This window comes from Tiliqua scincoides, chromosome 2 (genome assembly GCF_035046505.1).
Source record: "Tiliqua scincoides isolate rTilSci1 chromosome 2, rTilSci1.hap2, whole genome shotgun sequence".
Lineage (NCBI taxonomy): Eukaryota > Metazoa > Chordata > Lepidosauria > Squamata > Scincidae > Tiliqua > Tiliqua scincoides.
Genome location: NC_089822.1, coordinates 112431811 through 112451728, shown reverse-complemented (window position 1 = coordinate 112451728; position 19918 = coordinate 112431811). Strand labels below are relative to the sequence as shown.

Here is a 19918-nt window from a genome sequence, read left to right as displayed (position 1 = left end):
GACCCGCCTAACTGCATAGACTCCTGCGAGCAGGAGAGACTGTTACCATTACTGCTCCAATGAGAGTTTATAAGACCGGAAATACGGTTTGTACACAAACAAACAAAGGGAACCATAGAGATAAGGATACAAGCAGGAGCGTCTACCTGTAACTGCCTGTCTGGAACGTTTCGAATCCCTGCGCTCTATGGCGAAAGCCACCACACCAGCAACGGCACCGCCGAGTCCCACGTGACCTGGAAAGGGGAGGGCAGCGAGCGGTTCGGTGTGTGATTGGTTGTGGCCTGGCCCCGCCCCCCTCAGCGCGCCCCCTCTGGAAAGGGAGCCCAGATTGAGAAGCAGTGATTGTGCGCGGCCGGGCCTCGCCTCGCCTCAGCCGACCATGACGCCCAGCGGCGATTTAATGGGAGCAGCGGAAGATCTGGCTGATCAGGTGAGCGGTTCTTCTCCACCCCCGCCCGCGAGGGAATGGTTTTTCCCTCTCCAGGAACAGCGCGCTTTGGGCTCTGGAAGCCGCGTGTTCGGACGCGACCATCTGGCGGGAGGGGAGGGGAGGCACCGTTGACCGCGTGCCCCTTTCGCCCACTTCTCCCCCGCACCCACCCCTCTTACGCGGGAAGAGCGCTCGTTCGGGATTTACCATTTGCGAGTCCGCGGGGGGGGGTTTCTTCACTTTCAAATGCGTTCTTCTGCCCGTGACGAGTGAGCGTTGCTGGTGCTTCACTTCGAGGGAGAGAGAGAGAGATGCTGCCTTCTGCCTCCCCACCCCCCCGAAGTGAGCCCTTGTACTGTCCCAACGTGGGGACAGTCCACGGTGCTGAAGAGGCATCGACCACATTGGGGGGGGGCAGGACCGCTCAGTCGCATCCCAGGGAGGCTCTGCCTGCTTGAGGAGGAGCAGGGCTGAAACTGTTCCCACCCCACGCTTCTTCCCCACCAGTTATGGAGGCTGCAGTGCTACCCAGACTTACCTGAGAGTAAGTCCCACTGACTGTAATGGAGCTTACTTCTGAGTAGGCAGGCATAGGCTTGGGCTCTACCTCACATCACCCAGAATGGAGGTAGACGCCAGAGCAGAACTGTTTTGTGTGTGGAGTCAGAAGAACAGGAGTCCTTGGGTAGTGCTGTTAAATGGATCTTCTGGCCTCATCAAATATAATTTACCGTTTCATAGTTTGCATTCGAATAGCACTTCCTAATGTCCAGGGTGCTTAAATACATGGCCACAATAGTTGTTCCAGCAGCAGCCCCATGAGGCATGCCAGTGTTGTTAAAAATCAGGTTGAGAGAAGAGTGGCTGGCCTAAGGAGTTCAAGGCGCAGGTGAGATTTAAGCTGTGGATTCTGTGATTCACAAGCTCGCTTGTGTTCTCAGCTGCTATGGAAGCTCCATCAGCAGTTGTTGAGGTCAAGCCTGTTCATTTTGGGAAAGTATCAATTTTAGGAGAGATGGAGCCTTCTTGTCTGATGGATAATCTGTTGTCTGCAAACAGTCTATTATTTCAAGGCTCAGTTGTGCTGGCAAAGTTTAAAGCAAGGTAATGTATGCAAAATCCAGGACCTGAGTTGTCCATTAGAAATTTGAAATCACTATCATACACTAGTTCTGTCCCCACATTCCACCCCAAGCATTTAAAAATTAATGCTTTTATCACTCCTGATTGTTACTACTTTAGCAACCCTTGTATAGTTTGCATTTCACTATGGAAGTCACTTCCACAAGGTTGAATCCGTTCCACATAAGTACTGTCTGATATGCTTCTTGTATGTAGACATTACTGATGTGAAATCTGGCCATGTAGGTAGAGTTTCCAGAATACAGTAGCAATGTGAATTGACTCCAAGGCAATGTGTTATGGGTATCTTGACTTATATCAAATGAACCTGAACCTGAGTAGGTACCCACATAAAAGTTGCCAATATATTAACCACCCCTTACATACTTATAATGGCATGTCAAAGAGTGAATTTCTCCTGGAAGTGCAAATTTATCAGTTGGTCTGGGCTGGAGTTTCAATTTAATTTATCAATGATTTTGAGTACAGACAAGGTGGTGACAGATCTTTTAGATTAATCTGGATTAAAAGGATATGGTTTCCTCTCCATGCTTTAATGTGCATTTTTATTTTAATTGGATTTATCGACTCCTTGTAATCATTTCCCCCCCCATTCCCACCCCCATTTCATTCAAAAATCTTATACCATGAAAAGGTACTTCATCACTGAGAGTGATTTTCTCTTACTCTCTTTGGTCAATATAACAAATCAAGTGGGTAACATGATAACTGAATTACCAGTGCAGCATTATAGTGCAGGGGTCTCCAAACCCCTGCCTGGGGGCTAGATGCAGCCTGCAGCCAGCCTCTATCCAGCCCGCAGCCAGCCTCTTGTCCCCTGAAAACTTCTGGCCCACTTGGCTGAACATGACAGGAACTGTGCTCTGATTGTGTCTGAAGGGTGTTCTAAGGGCCAGAGACGTTGAACGAATGAGCCCATTCATTCATTTATTCACTCATCTAAGTTCTATCTCTTATTTATATAAATTTTATATTTAAATTTTTTTCCGACCCTCAATACCCGTGCCAGGTATTTGACGCGGCCCTCTGGCCGAAAAGTTTGGAGACCCCTGCTATAGAGCATGGCTTAACATTGTGATGCTCTGGTGCTGAATGATATCTTAGCCCAAAGTGAGACCTCTCCAAACAGGAACTTCTGGTTTACAATCATTTCTAGGGGATCTGCTTGGAAGTCATCTTGGCTTAGTTCTTTGGACTGATCTTGTATGGTACTGCTTTAAGTAGTTAATTTGGTTTCTGGAAATAGGGATTTTGTGAAGTAATACCTACTGTTTGAAGTCTTTTCAGACATTATCAATGAGTCTCAGGTGGAAAGGGTTATAGAAATCTGAACAGTGTTGTGTACTGTACTAACACCCTTACAAATGCTGCCTCTTCTCCATGCCATATCAGTTTTAACTCTAAAGAGTTTATTTTGGCGTTCTCCTATCCTGAACCAGAAATACAACTAGATTAAAATGAGGTTGATTGCTTTGGAAGTACATCTTGTCTCACTGTGTTTGGGGCTATCATAAGTTCTGTTTATCCTGACAAAAGAGCCATGTTTCAGTCTCTGGTGTCTGGATGGGCATAGCAGTTCCGTTTGAAATCCATGTGCCTCTGTTGGATGTTGCTCCTAAAATTATGTTCAGAAATTCTAGCAGGATATAATCTTGATCAGAAAGTGTTGGTCTGTATTGGACAAAGATACTGCTCAGACACACTTCTTATGTATGGCCAGAAGTTTCTATCCAAAACCATGAAGTATAGAAACTGGTAATGGAAAGTCATAGTTAAGGCACCTGCTAATTAACTAGACAGCTGTCTAGTTATTCGATCAGCTTATCTGAGGTACACAATCTGGATGGATATTAAGGTTGTTTCCACTAGAGGAATTAAAGGAAAGTAAAGAGAGTGGCTGGTGGATTGACTGAATTTGCTAATGGGTATATTTAACATCCCTTACTTCTTAAGACAGTGATTCTCAAACTTTTTTGACTGGTGGTTCCCTTGGCCTGCTGGGCCATTGGCTGTGGCTACAATCTTGTACCTGGTTTAGGGCAGCAGGTTTTATGCGAGGATTCCACAGCTCCCCTGTCTGGTTTCTATGGCTCTCCAAGGAGCCGCGGCGGCTCACAGTTTGGGAACCACTGCTTTAAGGAACAGATTGTTCTTGAGAATGTTTCGTCTTCAGTTTCCATAGGATAGTCTCCAGGTACTTTTTTTACTTGCTTCATTTAGTGGAGTGTTTGAAGCCTGAGCTGTAGGAGTGACCAGTCCCGATTTTACTACCTGATTGTAATACAACGTCAGTATCAAGGTTCTATTGTTCCATTGCTAAATCTGAAAACACACCTGCTATTTGTGTGTAATCCTTCCACATTGTGTTATCAGAAGTACTCGGGGATCATATGGGCAAATATGATGTCTAGGGAGCCTGATGTATGTTGTTGTAGCCTTGGGAACATTTCAATCTAATGCGTTCCTCCTTCTCCAGTTCTTGCGAATGACAAAGCACTATCTACCTCACCTGGCTCACCTCTGCCTGATCAGTACGTTCCTGGAAGACGGCATCAGGATGTGGTTCCAGTGGAATGAGCAACGGGATTACATCAATCTGTCATGGGGAAGTGGTGTAGTGTTAGCCACACTCTTTGTGTTAATCAACATGTTTGGGCAGCTAGGTAAGAGCTTCTGCTTATGGCTGGGAAGAGGAGGACTGTGGTCACTGTGGTTCTTTGTAGTTGCAGAAGGTGGGACCGTAGAACTGCTTGTTTTCTCTCTAGCACTTCCATCCATGACCAAGCTGTGATCAGCCTGTGTCCAAAGGTGGAACTCACAATGCAAACTTGATCTCCCTCATAGCCAGTTACTTTCAGCACCTGCCTTCATGAAGCGTAGTAGGAACCTACAAGAGCTAGGATAATCTCAGCTGCAAAATATCAGTCCCTTAATGAATGTGTACATTTTATTTTCAGATTGAATTAAATGATGTAATTCTAATTAAATTCAGCAGATTGAAAATCTACATGGTGTATCTGCATTTATTAGACTTGAGTTGTTATGAAGCTGTCTTGTTGAAGATTTGTTGGGTTAATGTTCAATCTAATTCAGTGGTTCTCAAACTTTTTAGCACCAGGACCCACTTTTTAGAATGACAGTCTGTTGGGACCCACTGGAAGTGATGTCAGCCTGAAAGTGGTGTCATGGCTGGAAGTGACACAATCAATTTAGGCTTCAAATCTAAGCTGTGATTAACCAAAAGTCCCATTACACAGCACATTTGTGCTCTTATTTTGCACAGCTTGGAATTAGAACATTCCAGCTTAAAAATCAAAGCAGAATGCAGACTTGGATCTGTCTCCAGTCGAACAGCCCTACTACTTTCCACCATCCCCTACAGCTCTGTACCTTGTATGCTCAGCGTATTTCCAATGGCAGCTGAGTTAGGTGCTATGCGACCCTCCTGAAATTGTCTCGCAACCCACCGAGTGAGTCCTCTCATAGTTTGAGAAACACTGGTCTAGTTTATTGGTGGTATAGTAGACAGGAATTTCAATAAAAGTGCAGTACAAAAGTATCACTTTAACAGCAACCCACATTAATTTTTGCAAAGGTTATGAAGACTACATAACCACAATAGTAACCAACTCAAGGCTTTGAATTTCTGATGATTAAACAGGTTGACAGGGCAAACGGTAAAGTCACTTCTGTAAACTCTCTCTCCCTCGCAGTGACAAAACACGTGTTTATAATATGTAGACACATCTACCAGATTGGGATTTTATTTGAGTAGCCACAAAAAATGGAGTCAAGCTTAGATTTGATTGCCAACAGCTCTGCCGTAGTCATAGGCAATCTACCTGCACACATTCTTATGAAACAATATACCTGAACCTTTTGTGAAACATGACATTCATTGAGCAGCCTTTGGCCAGTTGCTTGTTTCTCTGCACATTCCTTAACTTTTAATTAGAGAACCAGTGTGGACACGCAGCCCAATCCAATCCATATTTACTTGAAAGTTAGTGCCACTGGACTAAATGGGGCTTATTCCCAAGTAAGTGGATGTATGTTTTCAGCCTCTGACTTGGGGAATTTGAATCCAGATCTTCTCTCAGCTATGATGTTCATTGGGTGATCTCTGGTTAGTCATTGTGTCTCTCAGCCTAACCTACCTCACAGGGTTGTTATAAGTATAATCTGGGAGAATAGCACAATAAAAAGTGCTCTGAGCTCCTTGAGCTGGGGTAAAAATTAATAAATTGAAGACAGATAATGTATAATTGTTGCAGGAATGACATGGGATCACCCCTTGTACATTGCTCTGAAGTCATTGGGGAACGTGTGGGATACAAATGTATTAAACTACAATTGTTGTCTATTTACTTTTTGGTTGTATGATAAACATGTTTTAACACCATTTTGTGGACACTTGTCATTTGAATTATTTAAAAAATAAAAAATTGAATACTCTAATTACAACTGCTTCTGGCTAGGTATTGGAAAGGGCATGTGGAAAAGGGGATCTTTTGTTCCCCTGATGCCACTTGTTGTTCCCTTCTTCTGTTGCCACTAAAGTGCTTCTTATTTTTTCTTTTTTTTTCTGTCTTAGCTGGGTGTGTGCTTGTCCTAGCCAGAAAGTTTGTTCCTTATGCCTGCTTTGGTTTATTTGGAATCGTTTTCATGCAGGTGAGTTGAAAAGCCTAAGAAATAAGCTCTAGACCTTTCAAATGAGGAGCGATCCTAGGATTAATTCCAAGGATTTAGTGTTTTAGGGAAGGAGGCTCAGATTTTATTAAAAAAAAAAAGGAGGAAAGGAAAAAGATAAGGAGATCATGTGAAATTTTACATTTCTTACAAAATAACAGTTAGGAAAAGCTATACGTATACATAAGCTATACATAATAATAATACATATACATATATGTCTTGTCTGGATGCCTTTAAGAGGGATTGGACAAATTTCTGGAGGAAAAGTTCATTATGGGTTACAAGTCATAGTAGGTATGTGCAAGTTCTTGGTTTTAGAGGCAGGCTGCCTCTGATTGCCAGATGCATGGGAGGGCACTGGGATACAGGTTGTGTCTGTTGTCTTGTGTACTCCCTGGGGCATTTGGTGGGCCACTGAGATACAGGAAGCTGGACTAGATGGGCCTTTGGCCTGATCTAGCAGGGCTCTTATGGGTTATGGCTCTAACATGGCTCTTGTTATGTTCTTAATTGCTAACACATTTAAAGAAAAACAGTGCTCACTACCCTAAAGCTGTGTGGCAGGAACTCACAGAGCTCTTCATGACCATGGATAAGAAAAGTAGCTCCTATTCCAGGAAACACCAGAGATTACTCAGACTCCTTCAGATGTGATTATGGTATTTCTCTGTTTCTACCCATGGGTTTTTTCTTTTCAGACAATAGCCTACAGTATTTTATGGGACCTCAAGTTCTTGATGAGGTGAGTGGAAGTCCTAAGGGATGTTGCGTTGAACTCTCCAGAAGACTCTAATGCAGTGCTTTGATATGTTTCATCTTTGGAAAGCGGGCATGACTCACATAGACATCTTCCTGTAAGAAAGGGAGCCTGTCAGATTAGGGAGAGCCACAACCTATGTGCCTGAGAAGAGCCTAGCTACTGACCTGATGGTGGACATGAGGGGGATTGGGAAGTTTGATCATGCACAGACCCAACCAGAGCACTGTGGTTCAGTGATACTGCAGTTGGTAAGTTAGTGTTACCTAACCATGTCATGAGCCAGTATATTTTCTGTTTGATCTATGATCACCTCCATTGTGGGTGATCCCTTTTGCATGCATGCATTGCGCTGTGCTCTGTTTCAGCTTCCTCTTATGTGGAACACTCACTTTGACATTACTATGAGTCCCTGCAGACTGAACAAGCACCAGTGGAAATTCTGTGAACAAAAAATTGTATGGGGTCTGCCTGAGCTGCTTAGTTGCTTGGCAGATGAGAGGTTTCTACTACTGAAAATAATCAAAAGGAGAAGCCCTTCTCCTGATGCCCAAACTGGGGTAGTTTGTTCCATGGATGGATGATGTGTGCCAAAAGTGGTATAGGCACAAGGGATTGTGGCACACCAGGATTATTAGGAGTATGTGAATATGAGAAGCTGCCTTCTGCTGGGTCAGAGCCTTGGACTACCTAGTTCATGCTTTTCCATGCCAAAAAGTAGGAAGTATTCAGGCAAGTCCTTTCCAGTACTGCCTGGAGATGTCACGTATTGAATCTGGGACCTTCTCCATGGGGAAAAAGAAACTTGCTGTAACAATGAGCTATAGTTCATTCTGCAGAAGGAACTTCTTGAGACATACCCACATCAAAGCATGTGGCATGCTACACCAAATAAGGGCACAAGCCTAACTAGGTCTACTCAGAAGTAAGTCCTATTTTAGTCAATGCGGCTTACTCTCAGGAAAGTGTGGTTAGGATTGCAGCCTAAGAGCCCAATCCAGTTGCAAACGTGCCGCAAGACACGTTTACCGGGCTCCCACTGGTGCTAGCCCAGCACCAGCTGGGCTACGGAACAGGAGGCGGGCGGGAGGCATGCCTGGGGAGGGAGAGAGGTGGATCCGCGGAGCTCTGCTCCGCAGGATCTGGGGCACTCATGCAGGGCTGCGCACCCTACACGAGCGCCTTTACTTTAGCACCAACCTTTTGGTTGGCGCTAAAGAGAGTAGCGCCATTGTGGGGCTGCTTCCCTTACTTGGGGGAAGGGGACAAACATTCCTTTCTCCTGAGGAACCTCCCACGGTAGCACGGGAAGCGCAGGAGTTGGCGGCAGCCCTCCTCGGAGCTGCCGAGCCTGGGCGCTGCGGGCAGCTCAGGACTGGACTGTTAGTCTGTTCACTGAGAATTATGTTGGCAGGAGAGTAACAGATCAGAGCAGCCTGCTGTTGTTAAAAGTACTTTGTGACCATCCCAGAAAGATCACCTAATATCACCTACTGGGGTAGTCTACCCAGGAAAAGGGAAATTTCTCTAGAGCCATTCAGAACACATAAGCTGGCTGGTTGGCAACCTTCAGTCTCAAAAGACTGTGGTATAAGCCTACAGCACCCGGTATTCCCAGACGGTTTCCCACCCAAGTACTAACCAGGCCTGACCCTGCTTAGCTTCCGAGATCAGACGAGATCGGGCATGTGCAGGGTGAACTAGTTATCTGTCACACTGGCAATAAAAAGGGGAGGGCTAGATCATGTTGTTTAGCTGACAGAGAAATGTGCATAAGCTCCATTGCCCATATGAGAAATAGCAGTAAGTAGACCATGGTTGTTATCACTGCTACTTGGAGGTGTGGGCTGGATAGAATAAAGCATCTGGTGAATCCCAATAGTTGCAGAAATAAATTTGGGCTTAAGGAAGCAATAGAACTGTATCGAGAAAGTCTGAATCCCAGATACTGCTCTGTGACAGAATATGCTATTTAGTACTTTCACTCTGGCCTCTTGTGCTGTGTCAACGCAGTCACTTACATTTTTTCCCCTCTGTTACAGGAATTTGGCTCTTGGGGGTGGGCTGCTGCTGTTACTTGCAGAGTCTCGTTCTGAGGGGAAGTCCATGTTTGCTGGAGTCCCTACTATGGATGACATCTCACCACGGCAGTACATGCAGCTTGGCGGCCGATTGCTCCTTGTTCTCATGTTTATGACGCTCCTGCACTTTGAACTTGCTGCCTTCACTGTGAGTAACCTTGACCTCTCTATGGGGAGATACTCCTTATCGGTTTGGTTTTCTCTCTCACACCATCAAGGAATTGTCCTCAAAATGACCATGTGTGCACACCTGGGCAGCCGTGTGTTACCTCATCACTGGATAGTAGGGATAGTGAATAAGAGCAGGATGCTCTTCTGGCAAGTTGTGCAAGCTGCTCAGTGTAGCTGTGTGGCTCAAACGCTTGCAATGCTGGCATTACAAAGGTTTGGCCCTTGAAGAATCTGTTGGCTTTTGCCAAATCTGTTCCTTATTTTGCAGTTTCTTTCTAGTGCTCTTTTGATATCTGTACGTTATCGTTCCTTGTCACTTTCCAGGAGTTACATGTATTTTGTAAGTGCACAGAATTTGCTATGAGATGCACTAGTGCAAATCCTGAGACTTGTAGTTTTCATTTTGTTTTTATATCCAAAGTGGTAGTTCTTTTGGCTGTGAGAACATCCGGGCAATGCCTGCTGAAATCACAACCTGGGGCAGAACTGAGTGAGCCCTTGTATAGAAACTGGGGTTTCAGCACTCTGTTTATCACCTTGCCCACTTCTCATGAGTAGTTAGACAAAAGTAAATCATGCAAAATAAACCAATTTTTTGCATATGTGTACGATTCATGAGGGGTTGTGGACTTGGTTTATCTTGGTTCACAAACTGTTTCTTATGCACACATTACACACAACCCTATGTGAGGCCTCAAGTTGTTCTCTTAGATAATTTGAGGCCTGCAGAAGCGAACCTTTTAAGCCTTAAAGACTGCATTTAATTGATGCATGGCATTTCTGTTTTCCTTCTCCAGATTTTTCAGGACATCTTTGGCATGGCGCTCATCATCTTGGTAGCCATTGGCTTCAAGACCAAGCTAGCTGCTCTTACGCTTGTTGTCTGGCTCTTCATCATCAATATGATCCAGAATGCCTTCTGGGACATCCCTACCTACAGGCCCCTCCATGACTTCCTAAAATATGACTTTTTCCAGACTATGTCTGTCATAGGTGGTTTATTGCTTGTGGTGGCATTGGGACCTGGGGGAGTTTCAATGGATGAACACAAGAAGAAGTGGTGAAGATAGACTGTGAACAGGGCTGTGTGTGTGTGTGTGTGTGTGTGTGGAATGGGAGGGTTGGGAGAAGAAGGGGAGGTGGGGTAACCTTCAGCTTTTACAAACCTGTGTAGAATGTTCTTCTCCCTTGGTCAATTCTCTTATCACTGTTCACGGTTGCCTTATCAGGGTGGGAAGGCTTTGCCTTCTATCCTGTCTGAGACATGTAAATTAAAGTTGAATTATATATATATGGGTATTTGCTGATCTTTCATACTAATGCTTTGAAGCCCCATGGCCTTCTGTGGTATTGAGACTTTGTTTCATCTTGTAAGGAAATGAAGTGATTTGAAAGAGTGCTCTTGATTTTCTTTTCCCTGTATCACTTGAAGAGAAGCATGCATGGATTTTGGGCATGAAGGATTGAACACCTCTTGATGTAAAAGACATAAAAGTGGTGTACCCTGCCAAAGACGCTATACCAGGTAATCTACAATATTAATCATACAGAGAGTGACAAACCCAGAGCTTTCATTTGAGAGAGAGCTGCTAATGCAAAGAAGAGTGCCAAGTGATCGTCACAACAAGACTAGCCCTATTATACAACTGTAGAACTTCCAGCACCTGGAAGTGGTCCTGAACAGTCACGAGGGAAAGGCAGTCTCGTTCCTTGAGAAAAGACCAAGCTGAGGCTCCAACTTAGGGAAGAAGAATAAAGCACTGTAAAAAGTAGTTTTCTGAGTGTGCAAAATGCTTCACACAACTGTCCCTGGCCTGGGAACATTCCTGCAAGGTGAGCATTATCTATCTGGTCTGCTCCCTGGGGCATTTGGTGGGCCGCTGTGAGATACAGGAAGCTGGACTAGGGCCTATGGCATGATCCAGCGGGGCGTGTTCTTATTATCACCCCTGTAATGCAGCTGAGTTGTTGAGAAGAGGGGCTAGCCCTGATGATCTAGTGCAGCCATTTTCAACCACTGTGCCGTGGCACACTGGTGTGCCGCAAATGGTCCCCAAATGTGCCGCGTGAATTTGGGAGAGGGTCATTTATCAATAGGACCATTAGGGAATGTGAGCCCCCATTGACAGCACAGTGTGCCTTGTCAATTGTCAAAAAGCTGATGGTGTGCCTTGACCATTTTAGTGCCTTGCCAGTGTGCTGCGAGATGAAAAAGGTTGAAAATCACTGATCTGGTGAGTTCATGACAAAGACTTATCCAGATTTTCCATGGCAGAGGTTTCAGACTCAGGATATATCATCAGGACATATGAGACTTTACAGAGTAATTGAGAAATCCATATCTTACACTTTAAATGTTTTCCCGAGAGGGAGAGTTGAGGAATTGAGTATGAAGAAATGCAATTACATGCGTGTCTAGGCTTTGTTAAGCTAGAGGTGAGAATTAGGTTAGCATTACAGGGAGACAAAAATGGAACTATGCATGTATCTTGCACTAATTGCAAGAGAGAATGGATGGAATCATTTCAGAGAGCAGGAGACACAGGATGATCTTGGGGGGAGGGGAGGGCTGGGGTATAGCACATGCATAGTTGTGCTGCATGCGTATTTGGAGCAGAAAGTTGAATAAATTGTATTAAGGTGTTCCCACCTAGTGCATGTCAGTAAAGGTGATCTCTGTCACTTTTGAGTCAGAATCTTTTCTTGTTCCTGTTCAGAATGAAGAGTTCCTAGCCAGGTTTCTGCTATGGGCTCTTTGCAAGATAGACTGAATGCAAGTTTTGTACAGGTTCCCGAATTCTAGAACAAGCAATGGTTTAATAGGTTTTTTTCAAGATGTCAGGTTGCCCTTCAAGCTGACCTTCAAGACCTCTTGTAACTGGTTAGCAGGTTTTAGTGTATGTAAGCAAATCTCCAGTTGGTGAGACAGATGTCTGAAAATGTGTAGTTAGCACACGGAAGCTTCAATCCTCTGCGTACTTAATTGATGCTAAGCCACATTGAGCAAAGCAGCATTTGTGTCAGTTTCTGTGATCAGTCGCCACCCTAAATGGATTTTCAGAAGGATGGTGTTTCTCTGTTGACTGAAAAATGAGTCTTGTGGCAGCTTAAATACTAACCTTTACTGTAACTTAAGCTTTTGTGGTTTTGAGCTCACTTCTGCAGATGCAAGAAGCATTGCGGTAAATTGGTAGGTATACATGGTTCCAGAGGGGGTCTGAAAGGAGCCATGAATCCTAAAACCTATGAAATGCAGGAAGTGGGGCAGCAGGACTATAACCTCTGTGTACACATCCCAAATGTATACAAGATGAGAACAGAGTGACCTGTTTATAACAACAGTCATACGCTGCTTTTATCTAGCAATGGTATGACAGTTTAACAGATCTGATCAAATCCAAATTGAATGGAGTCAAATTTCCTGATAAATTCTGGTTCAGTAATTTCATGTTTGAGTCTCCTTTTTCAGCTCTTTTTGTGGAAGAAAACCACAACCCTGCTAATTGGGTAAGAGGCACTTTTTCAAGTGGGTGCTCCTTTTTTTTAGCAGGGGGAGAGTAACTGGCCCACCTCACCCCAGCACTGTCTGTTCTAGTGGCTATCTGCTGGTATTCATTTGCATCTTTTTAGATTGTGAGCCCTTTTGGGACAGGGAGCCATTTAGTTATTTGATTTTTCTCTGTAAACCGCTTTGTGAACTTTTAGTTGAAAAGCGGTATATAAATACTGTTAATAATATGTGAGTGCTGGTTTGCACAGCCTTGAGGAGAAGCGAAGGAAATGTAATGGAAAGAAGCAGGATTTATTTCTTTTCCAAAATGAGGGTAGGAATTTTATTATCTCCAAACCTATCCACTCACCAACACTAGGATCTGCTCCAATTATGACTGGGGTCATCCAATAAAGGCTCTGTGACCCTAAGCCAGTCTCTCCCACACACACTCACTCTCTCTCTCACTCACTCTCATACACACACGCACTCGCTCTGTTCCCATTTTCTATGGTGGGAGACAGGAATGGCCTTTCGCCAGTAACTTCATGTTTTAAGTGTGGGGATTCAGTGACTGGTGTTGTCCATAATTAGGTTCTGAACTTGCATGGATCTTGCCTCTAGATTCTGGCTCTCCCTTTGACTAGAAACCTATGACTTTCTGAACATACCCCAAAGGGCAGGACAAGTACGTTTCCATTCAGTTCTGACTGCTGCGCAAAGACCAAAAAATTTTCTGATAAATTTTTCTGAGTAAATTACCTTAGCCATTTTTCTCAGCAGTGATTCCCTGACTATAGGCTATAGTGAGATAACAGTCTATGGTAGAGATGGCCTTGACAAGAGGTCAATGAGAAAGCTCCTTAGTGTTTCATCAGATGTGTTGAAACTTGCCTGGCTATTGCTTGAACTCATGGCTCTTTATTGCAAGAGCCCCGGTTAACATCCTCCTGTTCATGACACCTTTTGGATACAGGAACCCACCTGACCCACCCCACCTTCTTCACTAAACTACATTCCTTGGTCTTCAGCCTCTCTTGCAGAGTGAACCGGCTTGCTTTGCCTTGCTCCCTGTGCTAATAACTTTCTTTTCTTGGAGCGATGATATGATCTTTCCTCCATATTTGTTTTTGCTGCTTGCAAAATCTGAAACCAGCCTTGAAAGATTGCCAACACGCTCTGCTCCTTAGGGGCAAAGATTTAAAGGGACAGTTGCTGTTCCATCTCAGCTACAGCACTGAAGCCTGATTCACAGTCTAGTTGTTAGTTGAGGGGTAGTAAAAAGGGAAAATGCATGCCGCAAAGGTGTTCACTTTTGGTTAAGCCATTTCTGCCCAGTGCTGCATATACACAACAGGGATAAAATGTGTACACCTGTAGGCTGGGCAGAAATGGGTTATCTTGAGCATTCCTCTTTCTCTGCAGCTACTACCTTCTCTGTCCACCTCATGCATTCGTTCACTGTGCATATGTAAGGCAGCGGCTCAGTAACAGAGCAAATGCTTTGCAAGCAGCAAAAGTCCTAGGTACAATTTCTGCCACCTCCAGGTAGGATGGGGAAAGAGAGACCTCTGCCTGAAACTCTGAAGAGGTACTGCCAGTCAGTGCAGATGGTAGTGAACCAGAGAGACCAATGGCCTGACTCAGTATTCAGCTTTCTACATTCACAATCATCACAAACCAGATAGTCCCTAAGGGGCTGATCGACCAGAGGGCTGATCCCTGACCCCCTCCCCAAACAGCAGTGATGGTGGCAAAAGTCAGCCAAAAGACCTTTGGAGAGAAAGCCAGTGGGGGTGAGGAGCTACCACCCTGCCAAGGCACTTGATAAATGGAGGTGAGATGTTGCAGCACCTTCTGTTCCTCCTAACTGGTAGGCAACAAGTAGAGGAGCTACAACAACCGTGGTTTTCTCCCCTTTATTGATGAGAAGGGTAGGAGAAAGTATTACTCTTGTCCACGAGTAAGCTTGGAGGAGTGCATGGACCCAGTGTGCAAGGCTTTGCCTCAAGATCCATAGTGACCTGGTGCCAATGCTACATACAGCCCTCAGCTGCTCCCTGGCATTTGCTATTCACACTATGAAGAGCCCTTTGAGGAAGAAGCCCCTTGCTTGTGCCACGATGGAGTGAGCAGCTGCATTGGCTGCCACAGCATCAAACGTCAGGAGCTTACACCAGCAAGAAGATATTTCACTTCTGGACTGCCAACTTGCCAAAGAGTGGTTTACTGCTGGAGTAAACACTGCTGTCTCAGTATGACTTAGCAACTTATCTAATACAGAAACAAAGTGCATTACTGCTGAAGTTGTGGCTCAGTGCCCTTAATGATGGCAGTCTGAGAACCTAGACACATAAAGGAAGACCTCTGCTCAAATCTTGGATACTGTCAAGGGAACTCTTGGCTTCAGGGATTGGGATCTTGGAGCATCCAAGTTGCTTGTTCCTTCTCAAGGGAACAAGATTTTTGGTTCTTGTGACAGTATTTGGGAACAGGTAGATGGATAGTGAAACATTAGGTGAAGATACTGTAGCTGAAGGACCCTGATGTTCACAACACTGCATCTGCAGAGTTTGGCAAAGGAGGGGATTGTATGCTTTTATATTGACACCTTTCTCTACTTTGGAACCAAAGCACTACTAATTCAAACAATCTGGCCCATTAGTTCTCACCTGTGCTTGTGGCCTCAATCTGTTAAGATTTAAGCAACTTAAATCTGTTGCTTCTTGAGTTACGGAAAAAGATTGCTCCTTCCTGAGGAACAGCACAGAGCAATTGAAAATTCTTTAATAATGTAGGTTTTCATAGTGTTGCTGCAATCTCTCACCCACAGCTTCCACAATGTGTTTTGATAGCCACATGTACACATCAAGGACATGCAGTGTGAGGGCAGCAGTTGAGGCAGAACTGCCCCACAAGAGTCCTCTGAAAAGCTGCGAGTGCATAGACACTCATGATGCAAGTGCTTCAGCCACTGTTTGAAGTGTGTAGATTGTGTTAGTGCACTTACATGGCAGCAGTGCTTTTCAGAGGACTCAGTGGGGCAGTTCTGTCTCACCTGCTGCCTGCATACCATATGTCCCTGGTATATACTCTACCACTATCAGTCCTGTTGCACACAGTTGTTGTAAGAGCTGCCAGACTGGTTTGATGTTCTCAGTGTCTACTAGAAGGCGTGACTATGACCTAACATCCTTCTTGCATGTTCCCTAGAGCCAAAGAGTCTGGGGCAAAGGATGGGCCCTGAGATGCCTCTTCACTAATTCAGGTATGAATGTGAAAGGTCACAAGTTAGTCAATAGTCAGCCACGTAAGTCTTTCTGCTGTTTGGATGTTACACGATTGAAAAAGATGTTGTTCTGAATGCATAGTACAAGTGAAAGGACTTTGCCACTGAATCTGAGCATACAGTAAAAAACAGAACTCTTTGCCTCTCTTACTAACTAGGGTGGAAGATTGTCTGACCATTCTGGTTTTGATTAGTGTTTTCCATGTGCAAAAATTGTGGGAAGTACATAGGAATCAATGCAAAGCTTAATACAGCAGGCAAGGTTAGAGGTTCCCCTTTGCTATGTAACTACTTTGAAATAATTAGAGATGTTTGTTTCCAGTGAATAAACTAGGTTTACAAATATTCCCTTACCTCTGTGAGTTCCTCCCCACCACAGGATGCAGCGCACACCCCATTGGCATGGTGGCACTGGACAATTGGAAAGGATTGGGCCCCAAGTCTTACTGAACACAATTGGCTTACTTCTGAGTAAGTGAAAGTGTTAAACACCACTAGAAATAACATGTCCTTCACTCTCAAATATCTTGTACACACTGGATGTTCCTGCTCTCCAACTGGGATTTTTTTAAAAAGGAAAATGTGGTTGGGTCGTTGGCTAGTGTAGGAACAAAGAAGACAGATGTTAAAAGCTGGTGTTTACTGTATGAACCTGAATTTCCACGAGTTACTGAGGGAAAAGCATTTATGGAAACTCATTTTCCTGCCTCCTTCCAACCCAAGTCCTGCTTTTCTAAAAGGCAAAATGTAAAGCAACATGTTCCCTCCCTCCCCAGATATGACCTGCCAAAAAAAAAGCAGAACATGGAAATGGTAAGCATGTAGGGAGAAGGAACAATAAACAGGAAATTGTGTACTTGGTCAGAAAATGTTTGGACATGCAGTGCAATCCTACATATGTTTACTCCTACATCCCACTGATTCCAGTGGGGCTTACTCCCAAGCAATTATGTGCAAGATTGCTGTCTAAGAGTAACCTCATTTTTACAACTAAGATCCACTAAAGCCAGTGATGTTTGACATTTGTTGGAATACAGAAACTTTACAGTTTTGGGCCTCATCCAGGGATACTAAGTCTGCTTTTGGCTGCAGAGCAAACAAAAATCCAGCAAGTACAGCCTTTTCACATTTGTACTTCCAAGAGAACAGCTGAACCTGTTGAATTTCTGCCTGTCACAGCCTATAATAATAATAATAATACAGGTATTTCTATATCGCCTTTCTTGGTCCTCAGATTTCTCCTTAGACTTTATTCAAGGCAGTTTACATAGGCAGGCAGTTTAAATCCCCGTAGGGATTTTTACAATTTGAAAGAAGGTTTCTATCTTTCAAGAAACCACAACATTCAGGTGTTTCTTTCTTGATCTGGTCGCACATTCTGGCCTCTATCCTCCCACGCTCAGAGCAGATGGAATAGCTCTGCTCAGCTTGTCAGCTGCTTCAAGGTCTCGCTGTTCACGGTGCCAGTGGCCTCGAACTGGTGACTTTCGGATGTTATCTTCAGGCACATGGGGGCTCAACCCTCTAGACCAGACCTCCTGCCCTTCCACTTTAAAGGCCCTTCCACTTAGCTTCATAAAGATGTTTTCAAAGCACTGCAATGAGAGCCCTTAAACTATACTCCTGTGCTTTTAAGCCCACATGACAGGCGGAAATTCAACAAGTGGGGCCTTTCTCATTATGCTTGAATTCAATGCTTGAATTGAATGCATTATGCTTGAATGCAATGCATTATCATTGAATTCCTGCTTCTTATTCACATTTAAAAGCCTTGCCAGAAAAGTTATCCTTGTTGATCTTTTATATATATATTTTTCTTTTAGGATTATTTCAGTGCTCAGAAGCTCATAACCGTGCCTGCTTTATTTGAATGTTTACAATTCTGTTTTTGTTCCTACTGGTGTTGCCCTGCATTTGGAAGATTGTCAGCTACAGTTAGGAACAGAAATCCATCTAAACAACTATTAAACCTATAGCTCCTTAATCAGAAGTAATACAATCCAAGAGCAGTATTATACCATTAGGGGCTGGTTGTATAAGAGCCCAGACCTGAGCTCTGTGTGCCAGTTTACCAGTGGCACACACTGTCACAAACATGCTGTAAGGTGCATTTGCGGGGCTTAGTGCAAGCCCAGTGTGAGAGTTAGCCCAGAGGGAGCTTGAGCTGGGCTAGCACCAGTGGAAAGTGGCTGCCTGAATTGCTGGGTGGGGGGAGGCAAGGAGGAGGTGTTCCAGGGCGGGGGAAGGTGGAGAGAGAGTGGGGAGGGGCGGAAGGAGGGCGGCCCCGGTGGAGTTCAGTTTCACCAGATCCTGAGGTCCATATTGGGCCATGTGGCCCAACATGGAACTCTGATTCTGCAGCAGCTCTAGAGCAGCTCCATTGCAGGGCTACTTTCCTTATCCGGGGGGGGGGGGGGGTGGTGGCAGCTCCTTACCCAAGGAGCAGCCACCAGCTGCCCGGCTGTACTCAGAATGCCATGGTAGCCATTTTTGGAACCATGGCAGCCCTGTGATCTGGGCAGCTCAGGACTGGGCTGTAAAACAGGCCTGAGGTGCTTGCCAGTTTTTTTTTACTACAGTTTAATAATAATAGTAGTAGTAGTAGTGGTAGTAGTAGGACTATTTAGTCCTATTTAGTAGGACTGCAACAAAATTATGCTCTTATGCCGACAACATAAGAGTTGCAGTGTTGGGAGAGATGATTAGTCTCTCCAGCTTTGCAATGTATTTGCCTTTCAGGGATCCACTAAATGTTATATGACATGATCTTATGCCCTGTGCTATACATTCCTAGCATCTATTAATCAGAAAAATTCCAGCTTCCTGAACCTATTGCACTGTTTGCTGTTGTGACCCACAAAGAAATGTACCTTCCATTGGTGTGATTCTTCCCATTTATGTCTGTGACCATTGTAACACCTTCCAATTACAAGGCCAAAAAGTTGCCTGGGGTGCCTTCTTTTAGTCTTAAGCCCTGCTGTTGTAAACATTTTGTCTTAAACCTTTTAACTTCATTGGGTAAACCTAATTTCTTGTATTTTGATATCAGGTTCAACTGTAGCACCTCTTGTTAAAAAGCACCATGGTTCTGATCCAGTTCCCACTGGATCAGCACCTGATCCAGGTGCTATTACAGTTTTTAAAAATGTGGGAGATCCTGATTTCACCCTCATCATCACATCTCCATTGTACCATAAGCTTTTGTTCTTTTCGTGCCTGGAGACCTCTCTGCTGTTACTCTGCAAGCTCAACCTTCAGATGTTCCCGACCATATTAGCATAATATACAATTCCAAGTGACAGTCACATGGTCATATACTTGGGGCCTCTCTCCCCAAACTTCACCATGCATGCTGCTGTGAGCCTTCCACTTTTCTTTCAGTACTGACCTGTAGCAGCCTCTTAATTCTATAAAGGAGGTGAGAAAGAGGAATGCAGTGTCATGGCAAGGGAAGTCACTTTTCTAAAGTCCGTTCCAAACCTCCCCATTTTAGATGCAAGTAGTTGTCAGGAGCAGTAAATAAGCTGCATCTGGTTTTCAGTCTGAAAATGGTCTGGGAGTGCCACCTAGTGGCTGAGTGATGCCAAGCACCTTACAACCAATCCATAAGAATCATAAGTGTAATATCCAGGTGGGGATGGGTGGTTGCGTAGGTGCAGAAATAGGCTTTATACCAGTTTTTTTACTTTCATAGTTTCCCCCAAACAATCCCAAAAATGGCTAAGGATGCTGAGAAGTCCCGAGGTTCCCTCACAGAACTGCAATTCCCAGAGTCTCCTGGGGAGCAAGAATGACTATTAAACTAGTCTGTAGTATAGATATTTCAACAGAAGCCAACGTGAATCCCACCTGTACAGACGCA

At 44.4% G+C, this 19918-nt stretch overlaps 1 protein-coding gene and 1 pseudogene across 1 annotated transcript; one reads left to right on the top strand and one right to left on the bottom strand.

Moving 5' to 3' along the window:
- Positions 1-289: 289 nt before the first annotated feature.
- LOC136640565 (surfeit locus protein 4-like) lies at positions 290-10568 on the top strand. The gene is made up of 6 exons (XM_066615715.1): positions 290-433; positions 4053-4239; positions 6171-6247; positions 6967-7010; positions 9068-9254; positions 10075-10568. The coding sequence occupies exons 1-6, from the start codon at positions 383-385 to the stop codon at positions 10339-10341; spliced, it is 813 nt and encodes a 270-aa protein (XP_066471812.1). The 5' UTR covers positions 290-382; the 3' UTR covers positions 10342-10568.
- On the bottom strand, positions 8619-8737 carry LOC136642304 (5S ribosomal RNA; annotated as a pseudogene).
- Positions 10569-19918: the final 9350 nt, after the last annotated feature.

What these genes read in the sequence shown, in the direction of transcription:
- LOC136640565 (XM_066615715.1), top strand. Translation starts at nt 383, where the DNA reads ATGACGCCCAGCGGCGATTTAATGGGAGCAGCGGAAGATCTGGCTGAT. An exon ending in CGGAAGATCTGGCTGATCAG is followed by an intron (nt 434 to 4,052) that starts GTGAGCGGTTCT and finishes CTCCTTCTCCAG; the next exon opens with TTCTTGCGAATGACAAAGCA. An exon ending in GACCTCAAGTTCTTGATGAG is followed by an intron (nt 7,011 to 9,067) that starts GTGAGTGGAAGT and finishes CCTCTGTTACAG; the next exon opens with GAATTTGGCTCTTGGGGGTG.